At 27.6% G+C, this 14,953-nt stretch overlaps 1 protein-coding gene across 1 annotated transcript in view; it reads right to left on the bottom strand.

The window, feature by feature from the left end:
- The window catches only part of LOC106686486 (uncharacterized), a 76,688-nt gene extending 67,017 nt beyond the window's left edge, over positions 1 to 9,671 (bottom strand). Inside the window, exon 1 of the mRNA XM_014429838.2 lies at positions 9,522 to 9,671. Within this exon, the coding sequence (XP_014285324.1) occupies positions 9,522 to 9,561 (40 nt within the window). The 5' untranslated portion in view covers positions 9,562 to 9,671. The remainder of the gene's footprint in view (positions 1 to 9,521) is intronic.
- Positions 9,672 to 14,953: the final 5,282 nt, after the last annotated feature.

The raw sequence follows: 14,953 nt of genomic DNA, 5'->3' as shown, positions 1-14,953 counted from the left end.
TAATATAAGTTATAACTAAGTGTGGCCATACTACTTTTGGCCTATAAATGTTATTATAAATTTAAAATTACTTTTGTAATTTGTAAACCTAAATTCCCAGAATAATAAACTATTTTTAATTTCATTTTACCAATATTTTGACCGTATGTACTAGATTGTAGGAAGATAGTTCAGGCAGCGAAGAATAATTTACAAAATAGGAAAAAAAAGTATTTTTATTTTTAAAAATCTATTGGTAACCAACGTTTCGCACCCCTTTACCGGGCTTAAACGGTTTTTTTTTTATTACACTATCCTTTCAGTCTTTTTTCATAACACTACTACTACCGACATACACTATTGTTGAAATTTGCCATTCTTTTGTTTCTTAGAGTTTTTATAACAGGGCTTAAATGCCGAATTTTCTAAAGTACTTTTAATTTTGTTAATTTAAAAACGAAAACAGTTATTGTTAGCAATAATAAACAATGGATAAATACAAAATATAATAAATTTTAATGAATAACTAAAAAAGACGAAAGGAAACATTGACACATCCAAGTTGAACGCGAAAAGCCGATATCACACGATCTTTCTCGATTGCATTATAGCAAAAGTAAAAATAAAAAAATTTATTGTTTATAATTTTCGGCCTTTCCTGATCTTTAAATTTTTTTTTTTTTTAAATCAGCAAAATATGGGTTAATTTCAACATGAGCCTAATAATCCCAAAATTAGGTGTAGTAAGTGAATGTTGTGGAATGCACACAAAGCATTAATTTTTTTTTGTTATTTAAATGATTATCTACTAGTTCAGGATTAAGTCAATTTTACTTTATCTATAACTACTATATTTTATTATAATAAAAATAAATATTGTTTTTTTTTTTATTTATTTAGTACCAGATCGCCCTAGTGGCCTCACAGGTGAATGTGAGTTTTTTTTTTTTGTTTTTTTTTACAATTGTTTATGAGGGGGGTATAGTCACATATAAAAGACACCCCTACTGAAAAAACGTTATAAATAAAAAAAAAGATTAAAATAAATAGATTAAAATAATAAATGATAAAAGTATAGTTAATAACAATGACATTTATGGATTTAACAAATTAAATAATTGACTTCCAATGGAGAAAAAATAATCCCAAAAATAATTCATTTTTTTTTATTAAACCTAATTTTTATATGAATTATGTGAAAACGTATTAGAAAAATTCTATGAAGAATGAAAGACATAAATTAAAATTAAATTTATGATACAAAAATTTGGATAAAATTCGAAGTTTATTTACCCAAAAATGAAGAACAATTCGTAATTTAAACTCTTATAAAACAAAACTAAAAATTTTCGGATCCTATTAACCATAATATATTCCTGTTCCGGAAGTTTAATTATGCAACTATAAGATGCGTATTACGTTGGCGGGCTCAAAAATGCATTTACAAACATCTATTAAATGTATTTTTGTGCTCACTAACACAATAAATTTAATTTCACACAATACAGTTGTGTCATTATATTCCAGAGCAGCGATATGTTAAAATTATATATTCCGTAATTAATTATAAATAAATAGATATTTTAAAAAAATGGTATTTGAAATGATAACTAAAATGCATTTTTTAAAAATTAAAATTAACAGTTTTTATTTTATAATATTTTGACACATTCCATTTTGTGACAATTTTAATATATAACTTTTTTCTAACACTAAATTGTATTTTTTTTTTTTAGAGATTTAGTTTAGAAATATATTATATTATTTCTACACCGGGTTGAGAGCAACACTGACTAAAGGAAGGTTTTTCCCTAACTGAAATAAATAAATATAATATATATGATATAAAGTTAGGTATATAACATTTATTATTGTAGCAAACGTTTGTAAGCGAGTTAATACAAGAAAAATATTATTTTTTAATTTATTAATTCCGCTTATGGAAAGTCATGATAAATTTTATAGCCGGCTTAAGAATCTATAAAAGGGCAGAATATTACAAGACCCGAGCTCATAAACCTTAAATTGTTCTCAACATAATTAAAAGACGTAATGAAATATTCCAACGACATTTTTTTAAACATCTCGGCCTTTTTTCTGGAAATGAATCACATCATTAAAGTCATAATTAAATTTGCTAGGGAATAAGATGAAAGGATATTAATTTGAACTCTTTTTAATTTTTTTTAATGGAGCATTAAGATAATAATGGCATTGTGAGTTTATATAAAGGTTGTGATTTTAATTAGATTTACTTTTTTTTTAAATTTTTTTTTCTTATATTTAAATTTAATATATATGAAACATAAATAATATATATATATACATAGATAGAGTGAGAGATATATCTATTTCCATGTATGTGCGTGTTTGTGGTGATGGTGGAAATGATCAAACGAAAAAGAAAATTAAAAAAAATTAATTTATAATTACCTACTTCGACAAAGAATATGGTTTAAATAAATCTAAATGTCCACTTTATAATTCCTTAATATGATGAATTTCCAAAAAATAAATAACCTCTTAATAAGAAAAATTAAAACTAAAATAAGTGTTACTTGTAGAACTGTCTAACTAGATTATTTATTTTTTCATAAATCAAACTTATTGTCCGAACAACTATAAATCAATTTATTTTAGCAAATATCATGAAAACTACTATTCCTACGAAGGTAAAGGTCATAAACTACATTATAGCTCACTAAACTAGCTTTAATTAGACATATTTACGTCATATAGTTCCTGAGACATACAATTCTGAAAATAAATTAACTAACTACTAATCTTTCAGTAGATTTTTAAGAAATGTTACTTTTTAAAAAGCTATATCTCGGGAACTATTGGACGTAAATAGCTCTTTTAGGGCTAATATTTCAGCAAATTTACTCTTCTTTAAATAATGTTCTTTTAGACTTTCTAGTGTTGGCAATTTTTAAGATAGAGAGCTCCGAATGAAAAATTAATGTTTTTTTAAGGTTTTGAAACAGTCACCATTTTTTGTTCCCTCTACCTATACTTGGCAGACTCATCAATTTTGACTAGTAATTATACATAGTTTTCATTAAAGTAAATAAAAATTGGGATGAGATAACTGCCTTTTTCCCGGCTCTTGTACTGTATCGACATACACTGTTGTTACAATTTGCCATTGTTTTGTTTCTTGGAGTTTTTATGACTGGGCTTAAATGCCGAATTTTCCAAAAATCTTCTTCAAAAGTACTTTTAATTTTGTTAATTAAAAAAAAAATAAAACAGTTCTCATTGTTAGCAATAATAAACAATGGATGAATACAAAATATAAAATTTTTTAATGAATAACTAAAAAAGACGAAAGGAAAAATTGACACATCCAAGTCGAACGCGAAAAGCCGATACCACACGATCTTTCACGATTCCATTACGACTTCATTATATTTTGTTAAACTGTTTCTTTAAAATGTAAATTTTATATTTGTTATTACAATCTCGAGAAACACTAAAATACCAATTTTTACAGAAAAAGTAAAATAATTTTTTTTCATAATTTTCCCCTTCCCTGATCTTTATTTTTTTTATTTTCAGGGCTAAACATAACAATTGTTTTGAATTTTTTTTTTATTTTAATGTTCCGTTAATTTAAAAATATCTTGTTTTTTCATTTAGCCCTGACGAAGCCCTTCACGTTAGTTTATTATAAATAGTTATAAATCTTTTATTATTTTTTGATACCTTTATTGACCGCCAACCGGACTATCCTCCTACAATCTACTTCATACGGTTTACTTTATCCTTTAAATATAAAAAATTTTTGATTAAATGAAAATTAATTAAAGTGAATACTACTTGGAATTGATGAGTAGTCGCAAGAAGGCATTTTTTGACGAAAAAGAATTTTCGAAAAGCATAAAAAAAAGATTCAACAAACCTGTTGATTTTTAAATAAAAAATAGAACAAAATAAAAATAATAGATTTTAAGTGAGCTGTCAGAAAAAGTACAAAATTAGTAGAAAAAATTATTAACCAGTAATTAATTTAGTTACTAATAAATATATTTTCTAGATCTACCTACAATCATCGCATACCAATTAACAATTTTCCTATAAACAAAAATTATTAAATTTTAAAATCTTGATTATTCCGTTACAAATGATTTATAATTTAGCCCAAAGACGAGGAAGCTGGATCCCTTCGGATATTACAGTCCTTTCTTCCAGACGGAAGTAGAGATTGCATTAATAATTCCAAGTCCTATCGATTGGACAACTTGCAAAGTTCCTCTTTCTCCAGGCGAGTCGATGTTGAGGGTCGGTTCATCATCATAAAGCCAACACTTGTAAATAAAGAGTGAAGTGCATCATCGGACCTTCATCAATGCCGACTTGAAGTTGTATCCAATTAAAATATGAAACCTGAATGATTTTTTTAAATGTATCTTTGAGGGTACATTTTATGTAGTTATCTATGAGAAGTTTTTTTTTTAAATCTTTTTTTAGGTCGTTCTCTTGACATCAATGTATTGTTGGGATATGTGGATGAATCAATGCTGTCCAACCACCATATTAATCAGTTGGCAGAGAGGGTTAATGAAGGTTTAAATGAACTACGGTTACCATCCTGATAAAGAAAATTGATTTTTTTTCGAGTATCCAGGATTTTGTGTTATGGCAAATTCAGATCAAATATGAATGAATGAAATGAAGGATTGTTGTTTTAATCATTTATTTTATATCATTATTAAACAATAACAACTTTTCTGGGTTGTCAACCCATCATCAGGTACTTAAACAAATTGTTAAAATCATACCATGCATACAACACTTAATCAATATATCGAATTTTATATTTTTAAATTAAAAAAATTACCTGATTAAACATTTATTTGAAATTAAATTGTGTTTACTCCTAACTAGAAAATATTGGTAATTAATTAGTCATCTTTTCTGGAATAGAGGCAGGAGAGAGTTGACTCGATTTATAGTCTATTTGTTAGCAATGATAAAGATAACCTAGTTTTAGGAAGGTTTTTCATAACTCTTTATTTAGAATATGTTTGTTTTAATTATTAAAAGTTTTATATTAAGTGACAACAACATGTTGTTATTAGCAATATAAGGCTAATAAGGAGTAAACAAAATGTAATTTCAAATAGATGTTCAATCAGGTAATTGTCAAAAAAAAATTGTGATATATTGATTAAGTGTTGTATGCATGTGCATGATAACACAGTGTTATTTTGTTTAATTTTTTTTAAATATAATTTTTTTATATTTTATTATTTTTTCATTTTCATGAAAATTGTTTAATTTTTATCGTTCTGTTTATATATATTTAGAAACATTGTATGTAATTTTTTTCATTTACTTATTTATTTTATTTTATGTTTTTTTTTTATTTGTTTTGTATATGTTATTTATTTTTATTTTTAGTATGAATGTGATCAGTTATCATTATTACCTAATACCCAATAATTGCAGAATGTAATACTTATCAATAAATAATGTATTGAAATTAAAAAAAAAAAAATGTGTTCTATTTTTCGTATTATATTATAAAACTTTAGATTCAACATTACATTTCTGAAATAACCAATTATATTAAACAATTATTGAAATGAATTAAAAATATATTTCGAAATCGAAGAAATTCCAACTTAATTTACAAAACGCTTGTTTGTTTTCATATTGTTTATTTTTTTCCAACTAACGAATAACGGAAACTAAAGGATGATTATCTCGGACTTTTTTCGTTCATTCGTTTTATGATTTTTTTTTACAGCTCTCAAGAAAATTTTTTTTTTTCAACGTACAGTTCATTTACGTTTAGTTAAAATAGCAGAAGAACCTTTCCTACTTACTAGTTGTATTTTTTAGTTAATAAATTAGTAAAAAAAAAATATTTTTTTTAGCAAACAACAGTAATTCAATATTTTTTATGTTGTTTTTTTTATTTAACACATTGGTACTTTGAGGAGAATTTCACATCACATATTTTTTTTTAGTATCTAATCTCAGTTCATTTTTAAAATTTGTCTTCCTTCGTTTCATACTTGTCATCGTTTATTTCCATCAGTTGGTTCCGTTCCTGTGTCGTGTCCTTGAAGAAAATACGACTGAAGAAATGAAAGAGGAACTTCGTTATTCTAAAGGTGATCTAATACGTGAATGAAAATATGAATGGGCCCCATTTTATCTTATTAAATGTTACTATTTATATGACTTAGACAAACCGGATACATGATGTGCGTAAGATATTCGCATACTAAAAGGTATGTAATACTCACTAACTTAAACCAAGGTTGTGGACGGATTTATTCTTTGCTTAAAGTTAAATTATTATTTAGGGAAATATTAATAAATTTAACAATATCAACATATTAGAAATTTCTTTTAATTTATTCTAAAAAACCAAGTCCTAGTTGCTTGTAAATACGACATCGATACTAAGAAATGAGTTATTTGCTTTTCTTCTTCAACATTAGGTTCTTGTTGAAGTACCGTGTACACGAGGGGCTTATATGGGAATCTGTTTTCCTTCTGTGCAGGCATCGAATCCCCATACCTTGTTTATTTTAATATTGTCCCGGCAAACACTGGCTAAATAATCGAGATCCCAAAAGGTGATATTTGTTCAAAGAGGGTTGCGAATGAAATGTTTGCATTTTGCCGGCTGGTTAGTCATACCACTACGGAAGTGGAATAGCATTACTGATCATAGCAGTATATATGATCAAAGATACTGAAAGTATAATGATCATACTATCTATTAATTTAGAACTAAGATTTAGAAAATTTAATAACCATTTATATTGCTATTAAATGAACAATAGTACAATAAGCCAGAAATATTCGAAAAACGCAATAGGACATTTTTTTTAATTCTAACTTATTCTACTGTACTAATAGTACAAGAGCCGAGAGGAAAAAAAGGCAGTTATTTCACCCCAATTTTTGATTACATTAATGAAAACTATGTTTAGTTACTAGTGAAAACCGATGAGTTTCCCAAGTATAGGTAGGGGGAATAAAAAATGGCGGCTGTTTCAGAACGTTAAAAAACATTAATTTTTCATTCGGAGCTCTATATCTTAAAAATTACCAACACTAGAAAGTCTAAAAGAAAAATATTTAAAGAAGAGTAAATTTGCTGAAATATTAGCCCTTAAAGAGCTATTTACATCCAATAGTTCTTGAGATATAGCTTTTTAAAAAGTAACATTTCTTAAAAATCTACAGAAAGATTAGTAGTTAGTTAATTTATTTTGAGAATTCTATATCTCAGGAACTATGTGATGTAAAGATGTCTATTAGCACTCAAAGTAAAACTAGTTTAGTGAGCTATAAAGTAGTTTATGGCCTTTACCTTCGTAGGAATAGTAGTTTTCATGATATTTGCTAAAATAAATTGATTTATAGTTATTCGGACAATAAGTTTGATTTATGAAAAAATAAATAATCAAGTTAGGGATGGTTAGGAAATTTGCTGAAATATTAGCCCTAATAGAGCTATTTACGTAACGTCCAATAGTTTCTGAAATAAAGTCTTTCATAAACGAAACTTATTGTCCGAACAACTATAAATCAATTTATTTTAGCAAAAATCATGAAAAACTACTATTCCTACGAAGGTAAAGGTCATAAACTACTTTATAGTCCATTAAACTAGCTTTAGTTTGAGTGTTAGCAGACATCTGTACGTCAAATGTTTTTGAGATAAAGATTTTTCAAAATAAATTCACTAACTACTGATTTTTAGAACATTTTTATGAAATTTTATTTTTTGAAAAACCATATCTCGAGAACTATTGGACGTAAATATCTCTATTAGGGATTAAAGTTTAGCAAATTTACTCTACTTTAAATGATGTTCTCTCATATTTTCTATTGTTGTTGGCAGTTAAAGACATAGAGCTTTGAATGAAAAATTAATTATTTTTAAGTTTTATAAAGCCACCATTTTTTATACCCCCTACGTATACTTGGCAGAATCATAAATTTTTATTAGTAATTATACATAGTTTTCATTAAAGTAATGGAAAATTGGGGTGAAATAACTACTATACTTCCTACATATTTGGTATCTATAAAATATATATATTATACATACACAACATATGGAGCATTTTACCAATTACCCCTTACAATGGATTCCATATATAAGCAAAAGTAAAATATTCCACTGATTTCAACGTATTTTTTTATGTTAAAATGGCAAACAAAAAATAAATTTGAATAAGTTACCTAATTTAGATCTTTATTTTTTTTATTTAATACTAGATAGGCCTGGTGGCCCTTAAGTAGTTAATCCAAGAGGTACATTTTTTTTAAAATTCATTATGGAGGGGGGGGGCATATTATATTGTCTGGATATATGTCATTACTCAAAGGTACGCGATTAATGAAAAAAAAAATATTTTAACACGGGTACAAACATCGACGTATGCCTTCATGCTGAGTTGCGAAATATGTACGCCAATAACTTAGTACTGACGTATAGTTCTATAAGCGTAGAAAAAAATCAAACAATAAATAAAATTTAATTTCGAGAGACACTATTTTTTTTTTTTAAATTGAGTAAATGTGTTGTTATTGATTTTGTTATCATTGTCCTATTTATTACATTTATATTTATTTTGTGTATGATCTTACTATCTTATAATATTATATTATTAAAAATTAAAATAAAAAAAAAAAAAACATATGTACCGCTACAATATAAAGGGTCTAGGGTGAAGTACTTTGTAAGGAAATACTATGTCACTAGACCTACGGTTGTGTAAGGAGATTTGGTTAATATCACACTATACTACCAGATTTTTATCTAAGTAAGGGTACCCACTTCATAAGGCTGGGTGGACGTCGTAGGGCTCCTGAACCCACAGGGATGACTCACGGCTACAATGAAACAGAAAATAATTAATTATCTTCTATAACCGGAGATACCCACTCCTATTCATAATATTTATTATTACTATTTGTTATCCTTCAGCTTTTTATATATTTGTCAACTCAAAGACTATATATATTGATATTCATTTTTATTATATTCCTATACGAATATTATTTAGTTTTATTGTGTTCTTTACTTGCTCTTCAGCTTTAATGGTCTTTAAATTTATTTTATATTACGTTAAATATTATATGTAATACGTTGTATAATATTATATGGTATATTGCATTCTTTAATTAGGCCATCCATACTTTTACGATAATATTAGCTTCATTATTATTAATTTATGGCTGTAGATTTTTAGAATTATTATTCTTTAAAGTTGTTACATTAATTTTTTTATTTTATTTAATTTTAATTTTAGTATTTCATATTTAGTTGTATTAAATAATAATTTTACCTCTCGAAATAATTTCAAAATTTTAGTATTCTAGCTTTTATGTCTTTGCAGCCATAATATAGAGCCCCCTATGGGAATTATAGAGCCCCAATTATAAAAATTGTAACAAACATAATTCATTTTATATTTTGGCAAAAATATAGATGTTGCCATCTGCTCGGACCATATTGGTTGTGTACTTACTGAATAAATAAATAAATGAAATAAAGTACTCACGGACAGCAGAAAAGACGACTGCGAATACTATAAGCCTCATTGATGCGTTTCACCTGACTGAGCTCGACTATGCCGCTTTCGAAGCCCAGCGAGTGGGGTGATCTACTAGCACCCAGGGTAGGGTACCCTATATCGGGTGCCTTCACTACTGGGTCGTCTGGCATCCATAACGTGACTACCTTCCCAAAACTCACATTAGCATATATAACGAGTAAGGTCGCGATGTTAGGAGAAATGCTCGAGTTTTACTTTCCTCTTTAGGAAGGTGATATCGTACAATATAACTAGCTTGTTACCATTTCTTCGTAAAGGTACGATAGATAATACTAGTATCACTTCTGAGTATTACTCCTATTATTGGAGTATCATGAGAATTTTTGACTTCACATGAACGATCTTCTCTACATATTACTAAATAATATATTAATTATACTATGAATACGTTATGTTTTAAAAAGATATTAGCGAAAAATGTTTATCCCGGAAAATCTTCCAGTGAAGTATGCTTTCTGTGCTTTTTAAGCATCAAGAAACCCTGTTGTAAGTCATAACCCTGGAATAGGTCCCGTTTAGCTGACTATCTAAGAAGCTAGGAAATATAGTAAAATTACTAAATTCTAAGCCTACAAAGTCTTTAACAACTTAATCCTCCCCCCCCCCCAAAAAAAATATAATAATAATAAAAAATGAAAATATGAAACGAGGAGGAGATATTCGAGGGTACAGTCATCAAAGATACAAAAATAAATATAACTTATTTATATTTATTTTTCCGTCTAAAGTCGGAAATTTCGCCTAAACCTGATGAAGGTCTGAAATCCAGGTCGAAACGTCGGCACATTATAATAAGTTTTGTTTATTTCTGTATCTTTGCTAAACCTACCTCCGACCTTCTCATATCAATTTAACTATTAAACCCTCATTATAAAAAATTATAAAAACTTTAATATATATTATAATTTGGTAGCGACTCCTATTAAAACAAATCAGTAAATACCAGGAGGTTATGAATTTAAATTGTCGATATCATCGAGAAAAAGTAATTGTGATTCAGGCAGTCTTATCTTCCAACGGGTTGATCTTAAAATGCAGACAGGAAGGTCAGGTTTGATCTTTGAAATTGGCATGAAATGGAATTCTGCTAGGAACCTGCAGAATTATAAGGAAATTTTTAAACACTAAACTTCTAATATTCTAAGGGTAATAATAGGTAGTTTATAATAATAAATTAAATAGGTCTATAACAATTTTTTTTTATTTTTTTTTTGCAGTATAGGATTCCAATTGGACTAAGAGATGGGAGTCTTGGCCGAAAAAAAAATAATATAACAAGTAATACCATTGAATATAATAGAATTTAGAAATTGACAAATTGAAATTTATTAAAACTTGTAGTAAACAATTTTTAACTTTTTTTTTAAGGCAAAACATCACAAAATTTATTTTTAAATTTGAATTCATGAATAATAGCAAAACTCTTAAAGTTAAATATCAAAACAATAATAAAACATGATATCTATAATTAACAATTTTAGATTTAAGTAAGCTAAAACTTTAAATATAGCTAATAAAAAAAATAAATGTATTGAATCAATATATCCTAGCGTAAGTACGAAACAATCTTTGCATGTATAAAAAAAAAATCTCTATACCATTCTAGAGGCACCAGTAAGAAAAGATTATACAGGTATTCTATAATACGATGGTATGTAAGGAAATGTCTCTTAAATGTCACTTAATTTTTTAAAAATTAAAATATAAATTCCCATAGCCCAAGTTTTCATACTTACGAGCTGTCCTTGCTAAAGTTACTAATAATAAAAATGTACATATTTACTAAATGTTAAATAATAACTACTAACAAACATTATAATTAATAACTATATACTATTAACTATTAACAAATATTAACCACCTCCACCCAAAAATTTTTAATAAAATAAAATTACAACTTAGGATAGTTTTATTCATTTAATAATTATTAATTGCTATCTAGATAAAATAGCAAGCCATACTTTTTTTTATATTAGATATAAGCCATTAGAATATTAAAGTATTAAATGATTCATAATTTTATTATTATTTTATGATTTAATATGAGAGGAAATGCTTGGATCGGAGATCCCCAAGCAGAAAGCTAATACTGTATTTGAATAAGCTAAGGGGTACTTATCTTTACCCACGTCAAGCATCTAGAGAGTAAACTTCAGATGGGTCGAACTTGATGTAGGTGGGATTTGGATGTTAAGGCTGGTCAGCGGATTTAAGTATTGATAGACAAGGTTATAGAGAGAGAAAATTTTGGTGATATTAACACCGAAAAGGCTAAAATCAATTTTTTAAATAATTCTTTTAAACTAATTGTTCATCGATTAAATTATATTAGTTTACACACAGACAATATGTCAATAGCTAACGATTATATGCAGATACGAACGAATATATTCATTGGCAACCGTAGAACTCAAAAAAATAAGTTAGATGTGGGATCTCCTAACCTAAGTATGATACATAAGTCTATTATTGTCTTACCTAACAATAAATTTAATCCCTAAAATATATAAATTAATACTGCTCTAATGCAATTTTTTTTATTACATTGTAGTTAAATAGTTGAATAACCTACTGAACGATTTGAAAAAAATACATCACAGAATAAATTTTGAGTAAAAACGTATATAAGGAAGACAAAATAAAATTTATTTATTGGAAGATCTTCAAATGTTACGTACTAGTTAACTGCCAATCTTTCGTAACCTTTATTTTATTCTCCTTTCTTTTATTTACCGTCTTTTAGTGTGTACTGTATTTTTATATTTCTGTTACATTTACTTTTTTAGTTGTTATTATTTCCATTTTCATTAATTTTCTTATACCTTTTGTAATTTTTGTTTATTTATATTTTCGATCGAAAATTAAAGGAAAAGGAAATTATGTAAATGTATCAAACTATTACACAATAGGAATATATTTATATAATTGCTAATTGCATAAATAAGGTATATATGATTACTAGTGCTATTGAAATGAAAAAAATAAAATCTTATAACAAAAGAAACAACAACAAAATTGCCAACAATAAACAGGATAGGACTGACTGAGGGAGGAAGTTGCTCTAACCCGCTTGAGAATAGGTCATACTCTCCTCACGCACTCTCACCTGAGTAGAAAACTGCCACCTCCAACGTGCAAATATTGTCAGTCCATTCTTACGATTAGAAATATTTTTGAAGAATGTACTCACTATTTGCCAATAATAAAGAGGATAAGACAGACCCCAAATTTATCAGAAGCTCTCACAGATGAGGAAGCTAAAATTACATTAGTGTTTGAATTTTTAAAAGCACATCGCCTTCTTTCCAAATTATAACTCCTCTTGATTTTAATTTTTTTTTTTTATTTTTAACTTTTTTTTTACTTTTATCATGCCATAGGCGTTGATGACCAGAGAGTTTTATGCAACAATAAACAAGCAAACAAGAAAATATAAAACAAAAATTATTATAAACTAAACAAAACAAAAGAGAGGTCTTATTTAAAAAATATATATAAAAATAAAATTTTCCAACTTCTAATATATATATATAAATAAAATGTTTACATTTATAAACATTTATTATTATTAATATTTTGAGCAGTATTTATTCACTTTTTTCAATTAAAAAGAGTGAATTCTTATAACCCACATTCATCCCTTTTCTATTTTCTTTTAGACGATAAGCAAATATTATAAACATAATTTCAGCACTATTCTAACATATACTACTAAGAAACTTAATCAATAACAAACCCGTGCGGCTTACAGAGACACGATGTTCCAAGTTGGTAACATCTCAGGTGTACTCTAAGACCATAATACGTGACTTTGATCATAGGAAACCTCATTGACGTGACATTAGGGTCGCATCGCTTAATGAATGAGGGCGTATGACGCTAAATCTCTTGCAAGTCTAAATGTTTCATCTGTAGCGAGAGAGAATGGCTAAATACAGAGAAATTTAGATTTGGGGGGGCGCCTCTAACACTGCCTGGAACTAGAACCAACAGAGACGATTATCCGATAGACGATTATGAGTTGCTCCGGCATTCGGCTGCTTGCTATGATTCTATTAGCTATTTGATAAGTTACTCGACTGGGCATGGTCGAGTGGAAACGAATTGGCCACTTCAAGAAACTTTGCTTACAGCACAACTAGAACCAACAAATCGTAAAAGGATTTTTTTTCTTCATTTAGAAAATTACATCAAATATGGTCAGAAACGATGACATCTATCGGTTCCAAAATAACACATAAAAATTATAGACATATGTGAAATTTACTAATTAAAAGTTTGACTGTTAGGGCGTTGTGGAAGCTACTACAATTCATAAGTTAGATCAGTGCAATATGAATTGATCTCCAGTGATAACACTAATAATTCAATTTACAAATACTAACATGAAAATAAAGTAAAAAAAAAATAATAATTATCAAAAAAGTTAAATGAAAATAACTGAAAGGACTTTGAATTGAATAATAAAGAGAATAAAACTAGGTGGTACAAGAATACGATAAAAATAAGAATCAAGTAATATCGAAATAAATAATATATATAGTTTAGTTACTTGGATGCTCCGTTTAGGTGTTGAAAACAAGACTTAATTCGTTACTTTAATTAAATAATTTTCTAATTAGTAAATATTTTAGAAACGCTAGAAATGTTGTTCTGTATTATGTCTGATATAAAATATTTTATAAAATTATTTATAGTGAAAATCAAAATACAGGACTAATTTTTTTTTTATTTGATAACACCTATAAATTGTTTTAACCGGAATTAATATTAAACATATGAGATTGTTTTATTACCGAGTTCAGTGTATGTGAGAGTGCTGGAAATAGAGAGATTTGAATGAAAATGGGAAACTAGCGTTGCAGATATTATTTGGGAGGAACCCAAGAGGGCAGTGAAGGAGCTAAGGAAGGAACGCTTGAATGTTTTAGTTCTGCGGGAAGGGACATAAAGGTCAGAAGGATACATATTTCAACGGTGGGCATGGTCCTAAGGATAGATTTTAGCAGTGAGCTGAAAAGAAATCAGAAAATCTGAAAGATCAGAATCTAAGAAAGAAAAACAAGATTTACACTTACCAGCTATTTTACAAGAAATAGAAATTAGAAGACGGCTGTTTGAGGCCATATCCTGGTTGTCATACTGACGCCCTTACACCATGTCCAGAATAATCTAGGATCTACGAGTAGTTGATTTAGGTATTTAAATACTGTGATTCAGGATAAAAAATTAGAAATAAATAATTTAAATATTAAACTGTCGTTGATGAGGGAGAGAGGAAGAGAGGAGAGAGAGGGAGATAGGAGAAAGGAGAGAGAGGGAGATAGGAGAGAGGAGAGAGAGGGAGAGAGGGAGAGTGAGAGGGAGAGAGAGGGGGA

This window comes from Halyomorpha halys, unplaced genomic scaffold, assembly GCF_000696795.3.
Source record: "Halyomorpha halys isolate HHAL.00 unplaced genomic scaffold, Hhal_1.1 Scaffold36.1, whole genome shotgun sequence".
Classification (NCBI taxonomy): Eukaryota; Metazoa; Arthropoda; class Insecta; order Hemiptera; family Pentatomidae; genus Halyomorpha; species Halyomorpha halys.
Note: the sequence above shows the minus strand (reverse complement) of the source record. Positions and strands in the feature narration are given on the sequence as shown.